This window comes from Oncorhynchus keta, chromosome 36 (assembly GCF_023373465.1).
Source record: "Oncorhynchus keta strain PuntledgeMale-10-30-2019 chromosome 36, Oket_V2, whole genome shotgun sequence".
NCBI classification, from domain to species: Eukaryota; Metazoa; Chordata; class Actinopteri; order Salmoniformes; family Salmonidae; genus Oncorhynchus; species Oncorhynchus keta.
In genome coordinates, this window is record NC_068456.1 from 27,327,277 (window position 1) to 27,350,808 (window position 23,532).

The following is a 23,532-nucleotide window of genomic DNA, read 5'->3' on the forward strand; positions in this document are numbered from 1 at the left end:
GCAGCCATCTAAACTAGCAGCCGTCTTAACTAGCAGCCATCTAAACTAGCAGCCATCTAAACTAGCAGCCATCTTAACTAGCAGCCATCTAAACTAGCAGTTATCTAAACTAGCAGCCATCTTAAATAGCAGTTATCTAAACTAGCAGCCATCTTAACTAGCAGCCATCTAAACTAGCAGCCATCTTAACTAGCAGCCATCTAAACTAGCAGCCATCTAAACTAGCAGCCACCTTAACTAGCAGCCATCTTAAATAGCAGTTATCTAAACTAGCAGCCATCTTAAATAGCAGTTATCTAAACTAGCAGCCATCTTAAATAGCAGTTATCTAAACGAGCAGCCATCTTAACTAGCAGCCATCTTAAATAGCAGTTATCTAAACTAGCAGCCATCTTAAATAGCAGTTATCTAAACTAGCAGCCATCTTAAATAGCAGTTATCTAAACTAGCAGCCATCTTAACTAGCAGCCATCTTAACTAGCAGCCATCTTAAATAGCGGTTATCTAAACTAGCAGCCATCTTAAATAGCAGTTATCTAAACTAGCAGCCATCTTAAATAGCAGTTATCTAAACTAGCAGCCATCTTAAATAGCAGTTATCTAAACTAGCAGCCATCTTAAATATCAGTTATCTAAACGAGCAGCCATCTTAACTAGCAGTTATCTGGAAGTGTGCCAGTTGTTCTTTCTTTTGTCGAGGTTTGCTCTTTTTAAACAAGGGCATCTCCAACGCTGCTCTCTTTGCAGACGAGACTGAAGGATAAGACTATGTGTTGGGCTAATGGTTGGGCGTGTGTTTGAGGGCTCGTTTAATTGCTTGTTGTGTTGAGAACTGAGGGTTAGCCTAACATGTACAGCAGACAAGCTGTACATACAATCATACAGAGCACTTCTGTTGGCTGCTGTTCAAAGATGCCCTAATGGGACCCGAGTAACAACCAGCTCTACCATACAAAGCCCACCAAAGGATTCCATTGAGTTTTGCAGAGAACATACAGTACACAGAAAATTATAATATAAACCAAAATACAATGTTTAAATGAACAGTACCATCTTTCTAGTACTTTGTGTATATGACTCATTGATATTGATTACTGCATCGTTGGGTTAAGGGCTAGCAAGAAAGGCATTTCACTGAACTTGTGCACATGACATTTAAACTTGAAACTATGAGAAAATTAGGTAACCTTGGTTGTGAGAAGAAATTTGCAAACATAATTATAGAACCTTTAATTAATGTGTTTTTTTTTTAAGGATCGAATTGAACAACAACCAAATGGATACGTTGTCATGCTTGTTTTCTTTTTCATGATAGTTTAAAAATCTTGTTCAGATTTTTTTTACAGTTTGAAGACAATAGCTTTTTTCTAAATCTAATATTAGTTAATGTGGAAATATATGCTCTTCAGCGCCAAATACTTTGTGACTCACATGACAGATAGTACACAGCACCATTAGGAGATTGTATATTTATACAGTAAGATATAGGTCTCCAACAATCACTCTCATTTAAAAGGAAGTGGATCTATGCTGTGAGTGACCATGTTTTCACCCATCTTCACCACTGTGCTTCCACCCAGATCGGACAGCCCCCCCCACACTCTATCTCTGCATTTTTCATGCCGTCATGTTCCTACCAACGTCTCTCTCCTTTCGCACAAAAACCTAAACACTTTCATCTTTCAAAGTCAATTAACGGCAATTTAATTCCAGAGGACAGGAGAAAAGGAAGGTAATATTGCAAATTCATTTTTGATTGCGATAATACATCTCACATTTGGCCTTAAGTAGCAGAAACAGTAGTCGCAGGGGTCCCACAATAGATCCCACTGCCCCGGGGCAGAGGAACCACGGGGAGGACTCTGATTGGTTGCTGGTGTCGTTAGTGCCAGCGTTGTTTAAGGACTACATGTGGGCGGGGGGGTCGGAGGGAGGATGAAGGGGATGAAGGCAGGGTGGTGGGGTGACAGATGATACTTTAAAGCCATTTTCCCCCAAACAGCTACCCCCCCTCACACAGACTGTCTTTCATGACAGGAATATTTCAGCTCTGTCATTACCCAGTGTCTGACAGCATGCCAGCCTAAACAGCCCAGCTGTCCTCTCCTCTTCTGACTCTCACTTTGTTCTCCCTCTCCTCTGCTCTGCTCCCTTGCTTCTTCGCTCCCTCCTCCAACCATCCCACCACCACCATCTAACCCTCTCTCCTTCTCCACCCCTCACTTGAACTTTCTTACTCTCCTCCTTATTCGACCGCCCCTTCCTCACTCCCACCAACCATTCATCTCTCTTCCTTTCTATCTTTCTGTTTGAAGCATCAAATCAATATCTTACCTCATCATGTTGGGGGAGTTGTTGGGTGAGTTTCGCATGCCTCCGTTCCGCTGCTTTTTTTTGGGCGACAGAGTTGACGGGTGCTCGTCTTCAACTGCAAACACATGCAAAGAGTGTCAGGCTATGAACAGACGGGGAGGTTAATGTGAGCTGGAACTGACACGTCAAAGAACACCAAAGCCAACACTCAATAAATCAGCTGTCGCAAAACAAACTAAACACAGACAACAACAAAAAACTCATAAAACAACATGTCATAATCAGACAGAAGACTGACAGAAAGAGAACACCTTAAGTTATTACTGGGACAAAGGTCCATTTGAGAAAAGAAGCACCACCTAGTAAGACTTGACATCTGCTTACTCCGCCAAAACCCAATTTTGGTTCGGTTCCTCTGGACTGGGTTCTATATAGTGGTACTGGATCACTTTAGCTCTGGTATCTCTCTTTAGATCCAGTCAAGACTGCATGTGGTTGGACCTCTAGCAGTCTGCATCAGTGTGCCCATGCTTCCCTAGGTCAGCCAATACGGGCCATAATATAATAATAATAATAATATATGCCATTTAGCAGACGCTTTTATCCAAAGGACTACAGTCATGTGTGCATACATTCTACATGGGTGGTCCCGGAATCGAACCCACTACCCTGGCGTTACAAGCGCCATGCTCTACCAACTCAGAAGGACCGGCCATGTGACAGAGGACGGACTGTCATTGTCAACAGCGTATCGTGGACAGAATCAATGACAGAGATAAAGAGAGAGAGAGAGAGAGAGAGAGAGAGAGAGAGAGAGAGAGAGAGAGAGACAGAAATGGAGAGAGGATGGTTCTGTGCAGTTTGGTTGTTTTGAATGGATGACTAATGAGGCAGACACTCACCCCATCATTCCTGCTCTAGCTATGGATAGGGTTTCAAAATTCCAGTAACTTTGCCAAAAGATTTTCCAGAGGGAATAAGTCAGGAGGGAATAAGAAGGAAACCCGGAATACTCCTACCAATTTTAGGAAAGTTACCGGAATTTTGCAACCCTAGCTACAGAGCACAATGGCTCTTCTACAGGTCTAACTTAAGCTCCATGCCACAAGCACTCAGCCAATCAAGACTGCACGAGCATCCCAGAGTAGACAATCACATGCACAACCAGTACACCAAACAGGAAATTATTGAGTAGCCTAGCATTAGCCTAGTATTAGCATTATGGCTAGTTTTCTGCACACACTACCTACCAGTAGCTAGATGAAGCTCAAAATAACCCTTTAAAATAGCTGAAATATACTATATGACAAAATAATTGGGGTTGATGCATTAATAATCAATATAAGAAGTATTAAATACATTCAAACAATACACTTGCTGAGCACAGCTTTAAAAGGAACATTACAAAAAAATTATACTCCATATTCATGATCTCCAGCAGCATCCCAGCATCAACATAGGTGAAAATGGAGCGTTTCTATGTGTTGTAGTAAAACAGATAGAGGATGATAAGTCTTTACGATGACATCGGTGTGCATTGTGTGATTTTAACCAATCATGAAAAATGAAAGGGGGATACCGAGTCAGTTGTACAACTGATTGCATTTAACTGAAATGTGTTTTCCGCATTTAATCCAAACTCTCCGAATCAGAGAGGTGTGGGGGGCCTTATTCGATATTAACGTCATCGGTGCCCAGGGAACAGTGGGTTAACTGTCAGGGGCAGAACGACAGATTTGTACCTTGTCAGCTCTGGGATTCGATCCAGCAACCTTCCGGTTACTGGCTCAACGCTCCTATCCGCCATTGCCTACTAATTGGTTGATGATGTCATTGGAAACACTTTTTTACTACAAAACATAGAAACACTTCATTTTCACATTTGCTGATGTTGGGGTGGTGCTGGAGATGATGAATATGAAGTTGAACAATTGTGACATTTCCCATTAAATGAATCTTGTACTACAGTCAGGCAGCACTCTGAAGTTTTAGATTAGCTTGATCTGATAGACGTTCATTTTCCTGTCAGCTACTCCTCACTCTGCAGGAGATTAAAACTTTTCTCTGAACCAGACACAGACAGAAGACTAAGAGAAAAACCCAGCTAGAGATTAGTCCAGGCCCAGTAACCTACTGAAGACTTTCAGTTTAGCTAAGACCAGATTTTTCTACTGTCTGTCTGTGAGTTCCAAAGGCTTTCAGAGTCAGACAGGGCACCCAGGCACTTTTCTTATTCACTCCACATTCTCCACAGCACACAAATGCCAAAGCCACTTCAAACCCTGTATTAGTGCATTGATTAGAAATCAATACTACAGCATGATATTAATGCAAATCAATGGAGCGTAGCTGCAAGCGCTGACTGCTCCAAGCACCAAGGACATTTCATTACCGTCTGAGCATCCCTTCTAGACTGTCACCTAATTGCACTAATAAAATATAAAAATGCGGCTTTGCCCCCTAATAAAATGCCATTCTCTGACATTTCCGCTCTGCAAATGTGGATGTCCTGAATAGCTAATATCACAAGAAAGCGCTTTCCACTTTACAACCGCATCGCTCTCTAGTCTAATCCACTTTGTGAAAATATCACAGAATAAAATATTATTTCCTGTTGGCTTATTGTTCTATGTTGGTAGAAACATCCAGTCTCATATCTCTGGGCCTAGCCAGTCTCATATCTCTGGGCCTAGCCAGTCTCATATCTCTGGGCCTAGCCAGTCTCATATCTCTGGGCCTAGCCAGTCTCATATCTCTGGGGGCCTAGCCAGTCTCATAGCCATCTAGCCAGTCTCATATCTCTGGGCCTAGCCAGTCTCATATCTCTGGGCCTAGCCAGTCTCATATCTCTGGGCCTAGCCAGTCTCATATCTCTCTAGCCAGGCTCATATCTCTGGGCCTAGCCAGGCCTAGCCAGCTCATATCTCTGGGCCTAGCCAGTCTCATATCTCTGGGCCTAGCCAGTCTCATATCTCTGGGCCTAGCCAGTCTCATATCTCTGGGCCTAGCCAGTCTCATATCTCTGGGCCTAGCCAGTCTCATATCTCTGGGCCTAGCCAGTCTCATATCTCTGGGCCTAGCCAGTCTCATATCTCTGGGCCTAGCCAGTCTCATATCTCTGGGCCTAGCCAGTCTCATATCTCTGGGCCTAGCCAGTCTCATATCTCTGGGCCTAGCCAGTCTCATATCTCTGGGCCTAGCCAGTCTCATATCTCTGGGTCTCATATCTCTGGGCTAGCCAGTCTCATATCTCAGTCTCATATCTCTGGGCCTAGCCAGTCTCATATCTCTGGGCCTAGCCAGTCTCATATCTCTGGGCCTAGCCAGTCTCATATCTCTGGGCCTAGCCAGTCTCATATCTCTGGGCCTAGCCAGTCTCATATCTCTGGGCCTAGCCAGTCTCATATCTCTGGGCCTAGCCAGTCTCATATCTCTGGGCCTAGCCAGTCTCATATCTCTGGGCCTAGCCAGTCTCATATCTCTGGGCCTAGCCAGCCAGCCAGTCTCTCATAGTCTCATATCTCTGGGCCTAGCCAGTCTCATATCTCTGGGCCTAGCCAGTCTCATATCTCTGGGCCTAGCCAGTCTCATATCTCTGGGCCTAGCGAGCTCATATCTCTGGGCCTAGCCAGTCTATCTCTGGGCCTAGCCAGTCTCATATCTCTGGGCCTAGCCAGTCTCATATCTCTGGGCCTAGCCAGTCTCATATCTCTGGGCCTAGCCAGTCTCATATCTCTGGGCCTAGCCAGTCTCATATCTCTGGGCCTAGCCAGTCTCATATCTCTGGGCCTAGCCAGTCTCATATCTCTCTCATATCTCTGGGCCTAGCCAGTCTCATATCTCTGGGCCTAGCCAGTCTCATATCTCTGGGCCTAGCCAGTCTAGCCTAGCCAGGCTCATATCTCTGGGCCTAGCCAGGCTCATATCTCTGGGCCTAGCCAGTCTCATATCTCTGGGCCTGGGCTCATATCTCTGGGCCTAGCCAGTCTCATATCTCTGGGCCTAGCCATAGTCTCATATCTCTGGGCCTAGGCTCATATCTCTGGGCCTAGCCAGTCTCATATCTCTGGGCCTAGCCAGTCTCATATCTCTGGGCCTAGCCAGTCTCATATCTCTGGGCCTAGCCAGTCTCATATCTCTGGGCCTAGCCAGTCTCATATCTCTGGGCCTAGCCAGTCTCATATCTCTGGGCCTAGCCAGTCTCATATCTCTGGGCCTAGCCAGTCTCATATCTCTGGGCCTAGCCAGTCTCATATCTCTGGGCCTAGCCAGGCTCATATCTCTGGGCCTAGCCAGGCTCATATCTCTGGGCCTAGCCAGTCTCATATCTCTGGGCCTAGCCAGTCTCATATCTCTGGGCCTAGCCAGTCTCATATCTCTGGGCCTAGCCAGTCTCATATCTCTGGGCCTAGCCAGTCTCATATCTCTGGGCCTAGCCAGTCTCATATCTTTGGCCGTGTGATCAATTAGTTCTGTAAAAAGCTGGTGGGATTTACGCACAACAACGACACTAATTTAGATCACCAACAATGAAAGAACATGTTCTGCACTGCAGCCATGGAGATCACAGCTTGTGTGTGACTGTTACTGTACCAATGACATTACAATACTTTGAAAACTAAACTGATTTCTACACAACAGTCTCTCTGAGATTGATATAGCAGACTGTTGTTGTCAATGATCAGGGCAGCAATATTGTCACATCATCATTCAAATGTAATTTAAATCAAATAAAAACTACTCAAACTTCTCAAGGCATCTATTCAAATGCAATAAAACAGTAAGGACTTCATGGGCTAAGGACTACATGTGATCTATCACTAAGCCAGGTAGTAGAAAGTCATCTACTGGTCCTATTCCATAGCTTGGCAGCCACACACACAGCACTGGGTGTTGCATTGCTGAGCGCATGAGAGCTGCTTCCATGCAAAGCAGTAGCAGTGGTGAATGTGGTATTTACTAGCAGCAGCTAGGAGCAGCTCAGTGAAGGCAGGCGACGGACGCAGTGTGACAGGACAGTACAGGGTGTTAAGAACTGACAGGGACTGATGCATCTTGCCAAGGGGGGCAACCTACAGGCCCTGCTGCTGCTGTGGTCGTGCAGCGCTGCGTTACTGGGGTGGTAGCGGTATTTCACCGGCAGGCTGCGGGCCCGGTTCAGCCTGCTCTGTTCGGCCAGGGCCCAGCCCGTCCCGTCCCCCCTGCTGGGGCCGGAGATACTGAAGCGGAGCCCCCCGTGGGGCCCAAGACCCAGCCCCACCCTCGGAGGAAGCAGGCTTCCTTTACGGTTATTAACGAGGAGTACGGCGGGGTCCGCGTCCCGGGGGGCCAGGGGGTCCTTGTGGCGGGAGGGGCGAGGCGGTGCTTGGGGGTGAATGGCGTTAGACGTGATGCAGGAGGAGGGCGTGGTGCAGTTGGAGATTTTAATTGATGGGTTTTGTAAAGACGATCTAACTTCATCCTTTACTGTCAAACAATGGAGAATAAACAGAGTGAGGCAGAAAGGCTGGAGAGACGGAGGTTGCTAGATAGATAGAAAGACAATGGTTTTTACTTGATAATTTATCTTGTGCTGGGAAATATTAAATTGTGTGTTAAAAAAGCTATTTGTTATTATATTCAGCAGGCCAAACATTTTAGGATAAATGTTACATTTCTGCTTTTAAAAAAAACATGTACAGTAAACATGCTCATCCGTAGTTATAAACACTGAGACAAAATAAATCCTTATTAAAACAATGTTATATAAATTAATAATAATATTCATAATTTCTCCTGCATCACTAAATATTTAAATGAGTAAAATATATGTGACTTTCATTGTTGGACCATTTCTTTCTTGAAACCAGTCATTTTCTCTGTAATTAACAATGACACCTAAATATGACATGTATTTTTTTCATTCCTAATAAACAATAAACATGTGCTTTTCCTTGCCTTGCTCCGTTGTGCTACAGTGGCGTTTTAGAACACAGCAGTAACACAGTCTGTGTGTAAATACCCAGGCAAAATCATGTTCAAAACCTCTCCACAGTGGAACCTCATCTCTACCACAATGTATGGTATTCCATATTACGGTAAAGTAGGTTGTTTGGCTGCTGTGTGTGTTGTGGTTTGTGTGTGTGTCATGGTTTTGGCCCCCGGAGCACTAAACAGAGGTTTATCCCAGCTGTCAGCTGCCTCCTTGATTTACAGAGCATCACCGATAGCTCCTGGATTCATCTGTCCCTTGTCAAACACGCGCAGTGTTCGAGCGCACTCACACACCCTGGCAGGTCCACTGTGCACTCAGAACAGCCCAGACGGCAACTGTCCCTACCAGAAATGCTTATGATTAGATGGGGCCATCACGCATGCAAGCCCCCATCAGGGTCCTATGCAAATCACAGAGAGGACGGGACAGCGGAGAGGATACTGTTGTTTGTTTATTGTATCTGAGTTTGATTTGTGTATTAATATTAGGCCTACCTGTGCTGGGTACTACGTTGGTATCATAGTATGTTTGGGTATTTTTTGCTGTGTAACATTATGTATTATTTTGTAGAACTTGTATTACTAGTATTGGATTATTTTATTATAATTAATGTGGTTATTTTTATCATTACAGTTATTTTTGTTATGTATCATACAGTACCCTATGTAGTTATGACAAACACAGAAAGCTGTGTATTATACAGTAAGCATCTGAAATGGTTATTAAACTGTAGGATAATAAAAACTGAAAACAACATTATAACAAACAAAAAGCATTTAACAATTAACATTCACATTATCTATATGACACAAGATAGAAATTAGTACATTTGTTCAACGCTATACTTTATACTGAGAGATTTACCTAAATTGCAATCTGCTTTGAAACGTACGCCGGTCTCTTTTTGACTTGCAGTTGTTCCTGGTGTTGTAGCGCCCTCTGCTGCTCGACGCAGCACAACACAAACACAACCTTACTGAGCTGAACACAACGTCATCAAGAACAGAGCATAGATCTTAAATCATTTGCTACAAATATATGTTAAGTATATGAAAGGATATGTATGTTATACAGTTTGGTACTGAATTAGCTAGGTCACTTAGAAGATAATGACGTTATCAACAGGGCCTTCGGAATGTATTCAGATCCCTCAACGTTTTCCACATTTTGTTGGGTTACAGCCTTATTCTAAAATTTGAGAAATTGTTTTTTCCCTCATTAATCTACACACAATTCCCCATAACAACGAAGCAAAACCAGGTTTTTCAAAATGTTTGCTAATTTATTAAAAATAAAAAACTGAAATATCACATTTACACAAAGTATTCAGACCCTTTACTCAGTACCTTTGACAGCCTCGAGTCTTCTTGGGTATGACGCTACAAGCTTGGCACACCTGTATTTGGGGAGTTTCTCCCATTTTTCTCTGCAGATCCTCTCAAGCTCAAGTTGGATGGGGAGCGTTGCTGCACAGCTATTTTCAGGTCGCATCAGAGATGTTCGATCGGGTTCATGTCTGGGCTCTGGCTGGGCCACTCAAGGACATTCAGAGACTTGTCCCGAAGCCACTCCTGCTTTGTCTTGGCTGTGTGCTTTGGGTCGTTGTCCTGTTGGAAGGTGAACCGTCGCCCCAGTCTGAGGTCCTGAGTGCTCTGGAGTAGGTTTTCGTCGAGGATCTCTCTGTATTTTTCTCTGTTCATCTTTCCCTCGATCCTGAGTAGTCTCCCAGTCCCTGCCGCTGAAAAACATCCCCACAGCACGATGCTACTACCACCATTCTTCACCGTAGGGATGTTGCCAGGTTTCCTCCAGACGTGACACTTAGCATTCAGGCCAAAGAGTTCAATCTTGGTTTCATCACACCAGAGAATCTTGTTACTCATGGTATGAGAGTCTTTAGGTGCCCTTTTGGCAAACTCCAAGTGGGCTGTCATGTGCCTTTTACTAAGGAGTGGCTTCCCACTCTACCATAAAGGCATGATTGGTGGAGTGCTGCAGAGATGGTTGTCCTTCTGGTTGGTTCTCCCATCTCCACAGAGGAAATCTAGAGCTCTGTCAGAGTGACCATTGGGTTCTTGGTCACCTCCCTGACTAAGGCCCTTCTCCCCCGATTGCTCATTTTGGCCAGGCGACCAGCTCTAGGAAGAGTCTTGGTGGTTCCAAACTTCTTCCATTTAAGAATGATGGAGGCCATTATGTGTTCTTGGGGACTTTTAATTCTGCAGAAATGTTTTGCTATCCTTCCCCAGATCTGTGTCTCGGAGCTCTACGGGCAATTCCTTCAACCTCATGGCTTGGTTTTTGATCTGACATGCACTGTCAACTGTGGGACCTTATATAGACAGGTGTGTGCCTTTTCAAGTCATGTCCAATCAATTGAATTTACCACAGGTGGACTCCAATCAAGTTGTAGAAACATCTCAAGGATGATCCATGGAAACAGGATGCACTTGAGCTCAATGTTGAGTCTCATAGCAAAGGGTATGAATACTTATGTAAATAAGTGATTTCTGTTTTTATTTTTAATACATTTGCATACACTTTAAAAAAACAGTTTTTACTTTTTCATTATGTGGTATTGTGTGTAGATTGCTGATATAAAAAAAAATAATTGTGCATTTTAGAATAAAGTTGTAACGTAACAAAATGTGGAAAAAGTCAAAGGGTCTGAATACTTTCCGAATGCACTGAATGTATTTTTTGATGTGAGAAGGGAGGGGGGCTTATAACACGCCAGGCAATGAGATTAATTTACACATCATCATTGTGGACAAACTCTGTTATTATTGTCAAGGGTCTCTGTATCAATTCACATCATGTACAGAAGAGACTTTAAGATGGTAGCTTTGCATTCTACAACTAAAGGGGGACTCCAAACCAGAGCATTGTATTAATACTTGGGGGGGGGCGGACTAGTACAGGTTTAAACACAAGGAGGGGTTTGGGTGGGGGGTTGATCGCAGAAGCAAGGATGGGGAGAGACAGAGAAACACACTTACGTGATCTGACATATCCATTATACTTATATTTGGCTGAGGAGAAGTGCAAGAGACAAATGACAGGTTACATGGAGGAAGAGAGTGGTGATGATCATGATGAGAGAGATGGACAGAGACAGACATCCCAGACAGATGTAAAAAGAAAATTGTTAGACAGTGAATTAGCACTATTTTAAAGCTCATCGGTGGTGGCGCAAAATGTGAGCTGAATGGAGAGAACAGTGCAAAACGGCGATGGATGGGGTGAATGAGAGTGACAGATTGTATGGGCACAGAGAGAGCTAGGTAAAACTAAGGAGGGGATAACGCTGTGCTTCTGGAAAATGGAACAAAACTGTGGGACGATATCAGGAATCCTTTTCAGATGAGCTGAACTGAACTCACTGCTAAGCACCACTTCACAAGTTGCTCAGCAATGTGTTGAAGTTGTTCCCCTTACATTGAAACTAACCCAAGCATTGATTGATTGATCGATCAGGGTTAGGGTGGGTCTATCATGGCGCTATCAAGAGGGTTTTGTGTAGCTTCATCAAAAGGGTCGGGGCTTCCAGGGTAGAGGAGTATTCAATACAGAACGGATGAGCCGAGACTACAGACTGAACAGAACACACACCAAACCCAACCAGAGAGACAGTCACACAAACGTCTACCCATAACTCTCGATAACACATGAGGGAGGGACAAACACACACACCACCGTCTGGACCAGAGCACCCCTAACACACCATAGTTAGTGGCTGTGTCTGAATACCCATACAGTACCTGTGTCCTAAATAGCAGACTGTTTGAGCATGCGAAAAAATTAAGTATGCAACATTTTGAAAAGGGAAATGAACCAATAACGTGAAACAAAGCAATCACGCACGATGTCTTCTCGGGAGTATCTGAATTTCCAGAAATCAAGGACGGTTTGAATGCCAGGATGTTATACAAATTTAGCTTCTATATTAGTAGAATTCAATGCGCACTATTCCACAATGCATTGGAAGAGGTGCGAGTGACAGGCCCTAGTTCTGTTCAAGTAGCCAAACAACTAATCTAGGTTACTTCATTGGGAAGATGCCAAGTAGTGAATCATCTGCGGTGGTGTTCAAATGTAGGCTAAGTAGTTTTTGTTCTCCTTACAACGATCACCAGTATCGCATCGTAGGCTACATAGGGTGCTATTATATAGAGAATAGGGTGCTTCTATATAGGGAATAGGGTGCTTCTATATAAGAAATAGGGTGCTTCTATATAAGGAATAGGGTGCTATTATATAGAGAATAGGGTGCTTCTATATAGGGAATAGGGTGCTTCTATATAGAGACTAGTGTGCTTCTATATAAGGAATAGGGTGCTACTATATAGGGAATAGGGTGCTATTATATAGAGAATAGGGTGCTTCTATATAGGGAATAGGGTGCTATTATATAGAGAATAGGGTGCTTCTATATAGGGAATAGGGTGCTATTATATAGAGAATAGGGTGCTACTATATAGGGAATAGGGTGCTATTATATAGAGAATAGGGTGCTTCTATATAGGGAATAGGGTGCTTCTATATAGAGACTAGGGTGCTTCTATATAAGGAATAGGGTGCTACTATATAGGGAATAGGGTGCTATTATATAGAGAATAGGGTGCTTCTATATAGGGAATAGGGTGCTATTATATAGAGAATAGGGTGCTTCTATATAGGGAATAGGGTGCTATTATATAGAGAATAGGGTGCTTCTATATAGGGAATAGGGTGCTATTATATAGAGAATAGGGTGCTACTATATAGGGAATAGGGTGCTATTATATAGAGAATAGGGTGCTTCTATATAGGGAATAGGGTGCTTCTATATAGAGACTAGTGTGCTTCTATATAAGGAATAGGGTGCTACTATATAGGGAATAGGGTGCTATTATATAGAGAATAGGGTGCTTCTATATAGGGAATAGGGTGCTATTATATAGAGAATAGGGTGCTTCTATATAGGGAATAGGGTGCTATTATATAGAGAATAGGGTGCTACTATATAGGGAATAGGGTGCTATTATATAGAGAATAGGGTGCTTCTATATAGGGAATAGGGTGCTTCTATATAGAGACTAGGGTGCTTCTATATAAGGAATAGGGTGCTACTATATAGGGAATAGGGTGCTATTATATAGAGAATAGGGTGCTTCTATATAGGGATTAGGGTGCTTCTATATAAGAAATAGGGTGCTTCTATATAAGGAATAGGGTGCTACTATATAGGGAATAGGGTGCTATTATATAGAGAATAGGTTGCTTCTATATAGGGAATAGGGTGCTTCTATATAGAGACTAGGGTGCTTCTATATAAGGAATAGGGTGCTATTATATAGAGAATAGGATGCTTCTATATAGGGAATAGGGTGCTTCTATATAGAGACTAGGGTGCTTCTATATAAGGAATAGGGTGCTACTATATAGGGAATAGGGTGCTATTATATAGGGAATAGGGTGCTATTATATAGGGAATAGGGTCCTATTATATAGAGAATAGGGTGCTTCTATATAAGGAATAGGGTGCTACTATATAGGGAATAGGGTGCTATTATATAGAGAATAGGATGCTTCTATATAGGGAATATGGTGCTTCTATATAAGGAATAGGGTGCTACTATATAGGGAATAGGGTGCTATTATATAGGGAATAGGGTGCTATTATATAGGGAATATGGTGCTGTTATAGAGGGAATAGGGTGCTACTATATAGGGAATAGGGTGCTATTATATAGGGAATAGGGTTCTATTATAGAGGAAATAGGGTGCTACTATATAGGGAATAGGGTGCTATTATATAAGGAATAGGGTGCTACTATATAGGGAATAGGGTGCTATTATATAGGGAATAGGGTGCTATTATAGAGGGAATAGGGTCCTATTATATAGGGAATATGGTGCTGTTATAGAGGGAATAGGGTCCTATTATATAGGGAATATGGTGCTGTTATAGAGGGAATAGAGTCCTATTATATAGGGAATAGCGTGCTATTATAGAGGGAATAGGGTCCTATTGTATAGGGAATATGGTGCTGTTATATAGGGAATATGGTGCTGTTATATAGGGAATATGGTGCTGTTATAGAGGGAATAGAGTCCTATTATATAGGGAATATGGTGCTGTTATATAGGGAATAGGGTCCTATTATATTTGGAATAGAGTCCTATTTGGGATGAGTCAGACAGTGAGCTAGCTAGCTATATTATCCCTCCCTGCTCTGTTCTGTCGGCAACAGTAAAGGTCACAGTGAAGGCCCAGGGCTGCCCTGTGACACACACCCTCAAACAGGGACCCTCGCTGGCTCTGGCATCTGTCGCTATCGATCTGCCCGCGCCCGCAGAGGCGGCAGGCTAACCGGCTAGCGTCTGAGGGGTAGTGCAACAGAGGAACACGGTTGGGAGAAGGGGGAACCAAGCTTGCCTGGTGGACAGGAGCTGTCAGAGCAGGTTTCGGTGATGGACCAGCAGGGCCAGAGAAATGAAAATGCAAACATAATTTCCACGTCAGGCTGGATAAGGAACGCCTGCTGCTGACACACACACACATATATACATACATACACACACACACCTCCCTTCCTCCGTAAGTAAGACCCAGACTTGCTCACAGCACACAGACCCAGCTTCAGGTCCAAACCCCTTCTCCTGACTCTAACCCCTAACCCTAACCCCTGCCGGTCCAGCCCCAGCAGGTCCAGCCCCAGCAGGTTCAGACCCAGCAGGTCCAGTCCCAGCAGGCCCAGCCCCAGCAGGCACCAGCAGGTCCAGCCCCAGCAGGCCCCAGCAGGTCCAGCCCTAGCAGGCCCCAGCAGGTCCAGCCCCAGCAGGCCCCAGCAGGCCCAGCCCCAGCAGGCCCCAGCCCCAGCAGGCCCCAGCAGGTCCAGCCCCAGCAGGCCCCAGCAGGCCCAGCCCCAGCAGGCCCCAGCCCCAGCAGGCCCCAGCAGGTCCAGCCCTAGCAGGCCCTAGCAGGTCCAGCCCCAGCAGGCCCCAGCAGGCCCAGCCCCAGCAGGCCCCAGCAGGCCCAGCCCCAGCAGGCCCCAGCCCCAGCAGGCCCCAGCAGGTCCAGCCCCAGTAGGACCCAGCCCCAGCCTCCAGGCTCGAACCCCAGATGGTATAATAAATAATAATATATGCCATTTAGCAGACGCTTTTATCCAAAGTCCCTTACAGTCATGTGTGCATACATTCTACGTATGAATCACTGGTCCCGCAGGATCCAACCCCAGATTTACCCTGGCCCATGCTACAAGCGCCATGCTCTACCACTGAGCTCAGAAGTAACCAGATGGTCTCCAGAAAAAGTATAAGCTGGGACAAACAATACCCTGAGAGATCAAAAACAGTGTGTCTGTCCCAAAGATGAACTCTACAAGGTTCACCTCCTAGCTGAATCACTGCTCTTACGAAGAAAGAAGCACAACCACTTTAGATTTAGACAGAGCTATGCGTTTCACATGTCTACTATTTCAATTGGCAAACAACTCTGCATAACATGTGATCAAAATGTAACATGTTAATAACATACGACGTGAAGTGCCTCGCAGATACATTAAATAAATAAGAAAACACTATCCAAAAAGAAACCAGTTATCCAGAGAGGAAACTCCATTTCAGATGTGAATGAAGTCGTGATCTGAGACATCCTATCAGAGACATCCTATCCACTCTGAAAGACAGAAAAAAGACAGAGAGAAAATCCAATGACTGCGATCCCTAACAGACATTGCGACCCTATTCTCTCTCTCAAGAGTAAAATGGGGAAATCCGCAGTTGAAACAATAACAGAGCATTTTCACCCCTTTTGGTAAAAAGCTGAGGGATGGGGCTGGAGAAATGTAACCATTTGCAAATTCATAGATGGAGCTGATGGTGGCCGACAGTTGAACTAAGCTCATGAGGTAACATTTACATTTACATTTAAATGTTATAAGTTATATTCTTCATGAACCAATGGGTACATATCATTCCAAGTCCAAAAATGGTTGAAGCGAGTGCAGATTTCCGCTTTAATAAAGAAAACAGGAAGAAATCCAAGGCAGGAAGATTCCCTGAAATCCTAGGAGGGGCTGACGGAGGAGAGAGATCAGTAACTTCCAGAATGGCCAGCTATAGGTGCAGACGGAGAGTCGTGGCCCACCAACCTACAAGAGGAAAAACTCAACATCAGCCGGTTGACACTAATCTAGTCCGAGCTCACTCCCAGATGATGGGAGAATGCTGAGGAGGAAATCAGATGGGGAGCAACAGAGAGCTAAGTTCCCACGCTTTTGAATGCACCGCTCACTGGTTTAATCTGTTTCCACTAGCAATCTGGATGTTGCTAAATAACCAACTAACAAATGTAAAAATGTGGAAGACACAACAACACCCTCGGTAAATGTAAAATAAGCTACACCTTAAAAAAGTGTCCTATCCCTTCAAGGAAACAGAACATGTTTTCCTGGGTTCCTGATTACTGAGGAAGAGGAGGAAGTCATTTGATGGGACAAAGATCAAGTCTGGGAAAAGAGAGCAAGAGTTCTTTCCATTAATCGTGGGGAGTAGCTAGCTCCCTCAATCCCTATCTATTGGCTGGTTGGGGCTGGATGAGAAACATGGCTGAGGGACACGATCGGAAGGTAACTGGAAAAGTATTTCCAAAGAACTAAACACTCATCATATTCGTTGTTTTCTCATAGGGAGATTAACCCATGTCCTATAATAATGAAGAGAGATACACAATCAACATACCACAATACTCTGACAGACAAGAGTCTTATAATCACATATAATCATGTAATAAGCCACGGTGAGAACCTTGAAGAGAAACGTGGTGGAAGTCTGGCAATGAGGATGTAAACAGTGAGAAACTTTAAAAGTACAGTCAGCAAAATTACATCATACGGAACAGGGCGTGGCCACAAAAGAGGGTGGGATTTTGTGAAGAGCCAATAAATCGCTAAGCCCCACCCCCCTGGTTTTCCTGGGAAGTCCAATTTCCCATGGACACCAATGGAGAAAACCCACAAGGATCTCAAACACAGGGACCTCAAACTGTGTTTTTTTAAACACAGACTACCTACCTCTTGCTAATCAGAAATTATGTTGTGGTGGACTGTCATTAGAATTGCTTCACGGGAACATGGTAAAATTAATTTTGTACTGTGGCTAGCAACAGGCTCTGAACGAACTGTCAACATGCAGTCAAAGCTACTAACCAATTTTGGAGATAACCAGTACTCAAATCGTATCCTGATGTCAAAAGCAGATGTGAGTTATACTCCTAAGCTAGTTAACATGCACTACCGGTCAAAAGGTGTAGAACTTGTAGGGCTTTTCTTTATTTGTACTATTTTTCACATTGTTGAATAATAGTGAAGACATCAACACTATGAAATAACACATATGGAATCATATAGTAACCAAAAAAAAGTGTTATATTTGAGATTATTCAAATAGCCCGTTGCCTTGACAGCTTTGCACACTCCTGGCATTCTCTCAACCAGCTTCACGAGGTAGTCACCTGGAATACATTTCAATTAACAGGTGTGCCTTGTTAATTTATCCGTTATTTTACAAGGTAAGTTGACTGAGAACATGTTCTCATTTCCAGCAACGACCTGGGGAATAGTTACAGGGGAGAGGAGGGGGATGAATGAGCCAATTGTAAACTGGGGATTATTAGGTGACTGTGATGGTTTGAGGGCCAGATTGGGAATTTAGCCAGGACACCAGGGTTAACACCCCTACTCTTACGATAAGTGCCATGGGATCTTTAATGACTTCAGAGATTCAAGACACCCGTTTAACATCCCATCCGATTGACGGCACCCTACACAGGACAGTGTCCCCAATCATTGCCCTGGGGCATTGGGATATTTTTTTAGACCAGAGGAAAGAGTGCCTCCTACTGGCCCTCCAACTCCACTTCCAGCAGCATCTGGTCTCCCATCCAGAAACTGACCAGGACCAACCCTGCTTAGCTTCAAAAGCAAGCCAGCAGTGGTATGCACGGTGGTATGCTGCTGGCAACTTGTAAAACATGTATTTGTGGAATTTATTTCCTTCTTAATGCGTTTGAGCCAATCAGTTGTGTTGTGACAAGGTTGGGGGGTATACAGAAGATGGTATTTTACCAAATAGTACTAAGTCCATATTATGGCAAGAACAGTTCAATAAGCAAATAGAAATGACAGTCCATCATTACTATAAGACATGAAGGTCAGTCAATCCTGAAAAGGTTTTTCAAGTGCAGTCGCAAAAACCATCAAGCGCTATTATGAAACTGGCTCTCATGAGGACTGCCACAGGAATGTAAGACCCAGAGTTACCTCTGCTGCAGAGGATAAGTTCATTAGAGTTACCAGCCTCTGAGTTCAAGTAACAGCCACATCTCAACATCAACTGTCCAGAGGAGACTGCGTGAATCAGGCCTTCATGGTCGAATTGCTGCATGAAACCACTACTAAAGGACACCAATAAGAAGAAGAGACTTGCTTGGGCCAAGAAACACGAGCAATGGACATTAGACCAGTGGAAATGTGTCCTTTGATCTGGAGCCCAAGTTGGTTTTTGGTTGCAACTGCCATGTCTTGGTGAGATGCGGTATGGATGAACGGATGATCTCCACATGTGTATTTCCCACCGTAAAGCATGGAGGAGGAGGTGTTATGGTGTGGGGGTGCTTTGCTGGTGACACTGTCTGTGATTTATTTAGAATTCAAGGCACACTTAACCAGAATGGCTACCACAGCATTCTGCAGCGATACGCCATCTCATCTGGTTTGGGCTTAGTGGGACTATAATTTGTTTTTCAACAGGACAATGACCCAACACACCTCCAGGCTGTGTAAGGGTTGTTTTACCAAGAAGGAGGCTGATGGAGTGCTGCATCAGATGACCTGGCCTCCACAATCACCTAACCTCAACCAAATTGAGATGGTTTGGGATGTGCTCAGCATATGTGGGAACTCCTTCAAGACTGTTGGAAAATAATTCCAGGTGAAGCTGGTTGAGAGAATGCCAAGAGTGTGCAAAGCTGTCGTCAAGGCAAAGGGTGGCTACTTTGAAAAATCTCAAATATAAAATATATTTAGATTTGTTTAACACTTTTTTGGTTACTACATGATTCCATGTGTTATTCCATAGTTTTGATGTCTTCACTATTATTCTACAATGTGGAAAATAGTAAAAAAAAATAATAATATATAATAATAATATATGCCATTTAGCTGACGCTTTTATCCAAAGCGACTTACAGTCATGTGTGCATACATTCTACGTATGGGTGGTCCCGGGAATCGAACCCACTACCCTGGCGTTACAAGCGCCATGCTCTACCAACTGAGCTACAGAAGGACCATAAAGAAAAACCCTTGAATGAGTAGGTATTCTAATACTTTTTACCGGTAGTGTACATTTGGAGAATACAAGTTATATTAACTGGCTAGCTAGTTAATTGCAATGTTTTCAATGGTGGTCAATGCGTGTGCGCTAGCTAACCAGCTAGCAAACAATGGAATAAAAATATACTTTCGGATTCTTAAAAATTCAACAGTCACTGTACTGTTTTTATACTTTTATGAAAACTCTCCGCTTTTGCCATTGCCCTCCTGTTGTATATCATGATGTCATCTTGTTCAGTAGTAAGATAAAGCCCACTTGATATGCTACATATCTACATTATATATGAATATCAGTTGATGAACATGGCTCTCGTTCCTGCACAAGTCAGTCCTGTGTGCGTGAAATAAAATTATCAGGAACAGAACAGAAACACAATTAGCAAGGAGGTTCCTCTATAGGCTTGCGATGCCTTCATAAACAAAGTAAGACAAAACAACAACACAAATAAATAGAAATAAATCATCCCTTCAACGAAGTCATGTTTTTCTTCATCATAATTATAGATATACAGTATTTGAAAGAATATAACACACAAAACACCAACTGTCTAATAGCAGTCCCCATCCGAGTGGCTGACAGATGTAGCAGGCGCTAGCCACAGAGCTAACAGCTACAGTAGAGCAGCACCACAAAGCAACACCATCACTGCCACCCAATACAATCCACAGAAAATATAATAATAAATACTACTCAAATTTAAAAACAATATTATCACAAATACATTTAAATAAGCAACAACAGCAACTATGGAAGCTCCGCCACATGGACAACGTTACGGATAAAGCACAAAGGTACATGGTCCACACACAGAACAGACATGTAACAGCATGTGTTGGGCGGTGTAACTTACAGGCACGTAAAGTGGTTGCGCAATCATGAACAGAGACAGAGGAGAGTGGGTAGGCCCTCTGTAGGGTGTCCATGTTACTATGTGCACTGCCTGACATGCAAGAGCAGTCTCGCTCTGAACGGCCGCAATCAAAACAACATGCCAGTTTCATTTGTTTGTAGGCGGACATCTTGGCTACAGTCATGTTTTGGGATGAGAGGAAGAGGAAAAGCAGCAGGTTAATGGCAAAAGGTGAAATAGTCATCCAGGGAAGGCAGAAGGTAACTCCATAAAGATAATAAATGCAAAGCCTTTAGATACCAGCTCACGCAGGCTTGAGACCCACAAAAAAGACCAGTAAAGGGCACCTACAATCAGGGGTTGGAACCGGTTCAGGAAACACAAAAGGAAACCATAAAAGAACAACAATTGTCAAGGAACAGAAAAAGAACCGAAAGTCATCTCTAGTATTCCGGAACCGAACCATTATTTTTAAATCATCTTTTGAACAGTTTTTTTGGTCCGAAAATTGTTTTCATGTCTAGTATATCATTATTTTATAAGTGAAGTTCTGATGCTAGTAATAAACTAAACACATTCCAATTGACGTCATGATGTTTAGCGCTTCAAGCCAAGCCCTCTTTATGTCCACCCATCTTTCTCGCTCTCTGCCCACCACTGAAATTTCAGTCGCATCTCGCGCCTGGACTTATACGACCAATGAAACATGTAAAGATCTACCCATTCTGTAGCTTCTCTATCCTTGATAATTGGTGGAGTAAATTAATGAGCTATGAATGTAAAAACTATGTTGATTTGACAGGTTAAAAAAAAGTACAAAAGGGGTTCTGTTTCAAACAAAACGATTGGAAAATAATTTTGGATCCAACCCCCGCCTAAAATATTAGGGTGCTTCATATACGGCAAGAGTGCCAAACTGCAGTGACAATTGTGTGCAATATATTGCCATGGTCAAATTAAGCTCTTTCAATTTCATCCCAAAGTCTTGTTTTGATCAATAAAGTTTTTAACAACTTGAAAGTTGTAATCCAATTTGGCTAGTCAAAATGGTCTCAGGGTCAAGGGTCAAGCTGTGTCCTAAGGCTGAAAATGCCATAACAGGTATAAAGGCAAATATGACAGTGGGGTAAAGGGGGGAGAGGATAGAGGGGAATGGGAGGGGGGAGGTCATTCAGGGCCAGAGAGTAGCATGGACAATGTCTTCAGCAGCAAACCTCATACAGACATATAATGTTTCATTCAAAACATAACAGATCATAACATCCTCTATCCGTCCGGCTAAAGGTGTGGATCACGTACCTGTATCCCCTCATGCAGCTGCGGCAGCCGTGGTCTAAGGATCCATCACACTAATCTACTGGCTAGACTGGCCAGGCCATTTCATGCTAGCAGGACAAGAGTTTCACTACAGCAGCACTCCTCCAGAAAGGCTTGAAAGGGTGTGTATGTACAGTGCATTGGGAAAGTATTCAGACGCCTTGACTTTTTACACATTTTGTTACCTTACAGCCTTATTGTAAAATGTCTAAAGTTGTTTTACTCCCTCATCAATCTACACACAAAAGCCCATAATGACAAAGCAACAAAGCAATGGTCCGTAGAGGGGTGGCAGGGAGCCTAGTGGTTAGAGCAGGGAGCCTAGTGGTTAGAGCAGGGAGCCTAGTGGTTAGAGCAGGGAGCCTAGTGGTTAGAGCAGGGAGCCTAGTGGTTAGAGCCTAGTGGTTAGAGCAGGGAGCCTAGTGGTTAGAGCAGGGAGCCTAGTGGTTAGAGCAGGGAGCCTAGTGGTTAGAGCCTAGTGGTTAGAGCAGGGAGCCTAGTGGTTAGAGCAGGGAGCCTAGTGGTTAGAGCAGGGAGCCTAGTGGTTAGAGCGTCGGGCCAGTAACTGAAAGGTTGCCAGATCGAATCCCCGAGCTGACAAGGTAACTGTCGTTCTGTCGTTCTGCCCCTGAACAAGGCAGTCAACCCACTGTTACTAGGCCGTCATTGTAAATAAGAATTTGTTCTTAACTGACTTGCCTCGTTAAATAAAGGTTAAATAAACACAAAGTAAAATATAAGAATGTTTGCTAATTTCTAAAAATATATATAGTATTCAGGACCTTCAGTACTTTGTTTAAGTACCTTTGGCAGCAATTACAGCCTCGAGTCTTCCTGGGTATGACGCTACAAACTTGGCACACTTGTATTTGGGGATTTTCCCCCATTCATTTCTGCAGATCCTCTCAAGCTCTGTCTGGTTGGATGGGGAGCGTCGCTGCTCAGCTATTTTCAGGTCTCTTCAGAGATGTTCGATCGGGTTCAAGTCTGGGCTCTGGCTGGGCCACTCAAGGACATTCAGAGACTTGTCCCGAAGCCACTCCAGTGTTGTCTTTGCTGTGTGGTTAGGGTCGTTGTCCTGTTGGAAGGTGAACCTTCGCCCCAAGAGAGAGAAGTGGGCTATCATGTGCCTTTTACGGAGTGGCTTCCGCCTGGCCACTCTACCATACAGGCCTGATTGGTGGAGTGCTGCAGAGATGGTTGTCCTTCTGGAAGGTTCTCCCATCTACACAGAGGAACTCTACAGCTCTGTCAGAGTGACTATTTGGTTATTGGTCACCTCCCTGACCAAGGCCCTTCTCCCACGATTGCTCAGTTTGTCCGGGCAGCCAGCTCTAGGAAGAGTCTTAGTGGTTCCAAACTTCTGCATTTAAGAATGATTGATGTCACTGTGTTCTTGGAGACCTTCAATGCTGAAAAAAAAATTGGTACCCTTCCCCAATCTGTTTCTTTAACACAATTATGTCTCGAAGCTCTACGGACAATTCCTTCTACCTCGGCTTGGTTTTTGCTTTGACAGGTGTGTGCTTTTCCAAATCATGTCCAATCAATTTAATTTACCACAGGTGGACTCCAATGGAGTTATAGAAACATCAAGGATGATCAATGGAAACTGGATGCCTCTGAGCTCAATTTAGAGTCTCATAGCAAAGGGTCTGAATACGTAAGTAAATAAGGCATGTTATTTATTTAT

At 43.7% G+C, this 23,532-nt stretch overlaps 1 protein-coding gene across 8 annotated transcripts in view; it reads right to left on the minus strand.

Annotated features, from left to right (window-relative positions):
• LOC118369425 (calcium-activated potassium channel subunit alpha-1) overlaps positions 1–23,532 on the minus strand; it is a 388,748-nt gene that overhangs the window by 61,539 nt on the left and 303,677 nt on the right. For 7 of the 8 annotated variants that reach the window (XM_052498738.1, XM_052498740.1, XM_052498739.1 and 4 more), the window contains exon 19: positions 2,335–2,428. In XM_052498738.1, the coding sequence (XP_052354698.1) occupies positions 2,335–2,428 (94 nt within the window). Of the gene's footprint in view, positions 1–2,334; positions 2,429–20,522; positions 20,697–23,532 lie in introns of all 8 variants that reach the window. The other variant, XM_052498744.1, reaches the window with a different exon arrangement.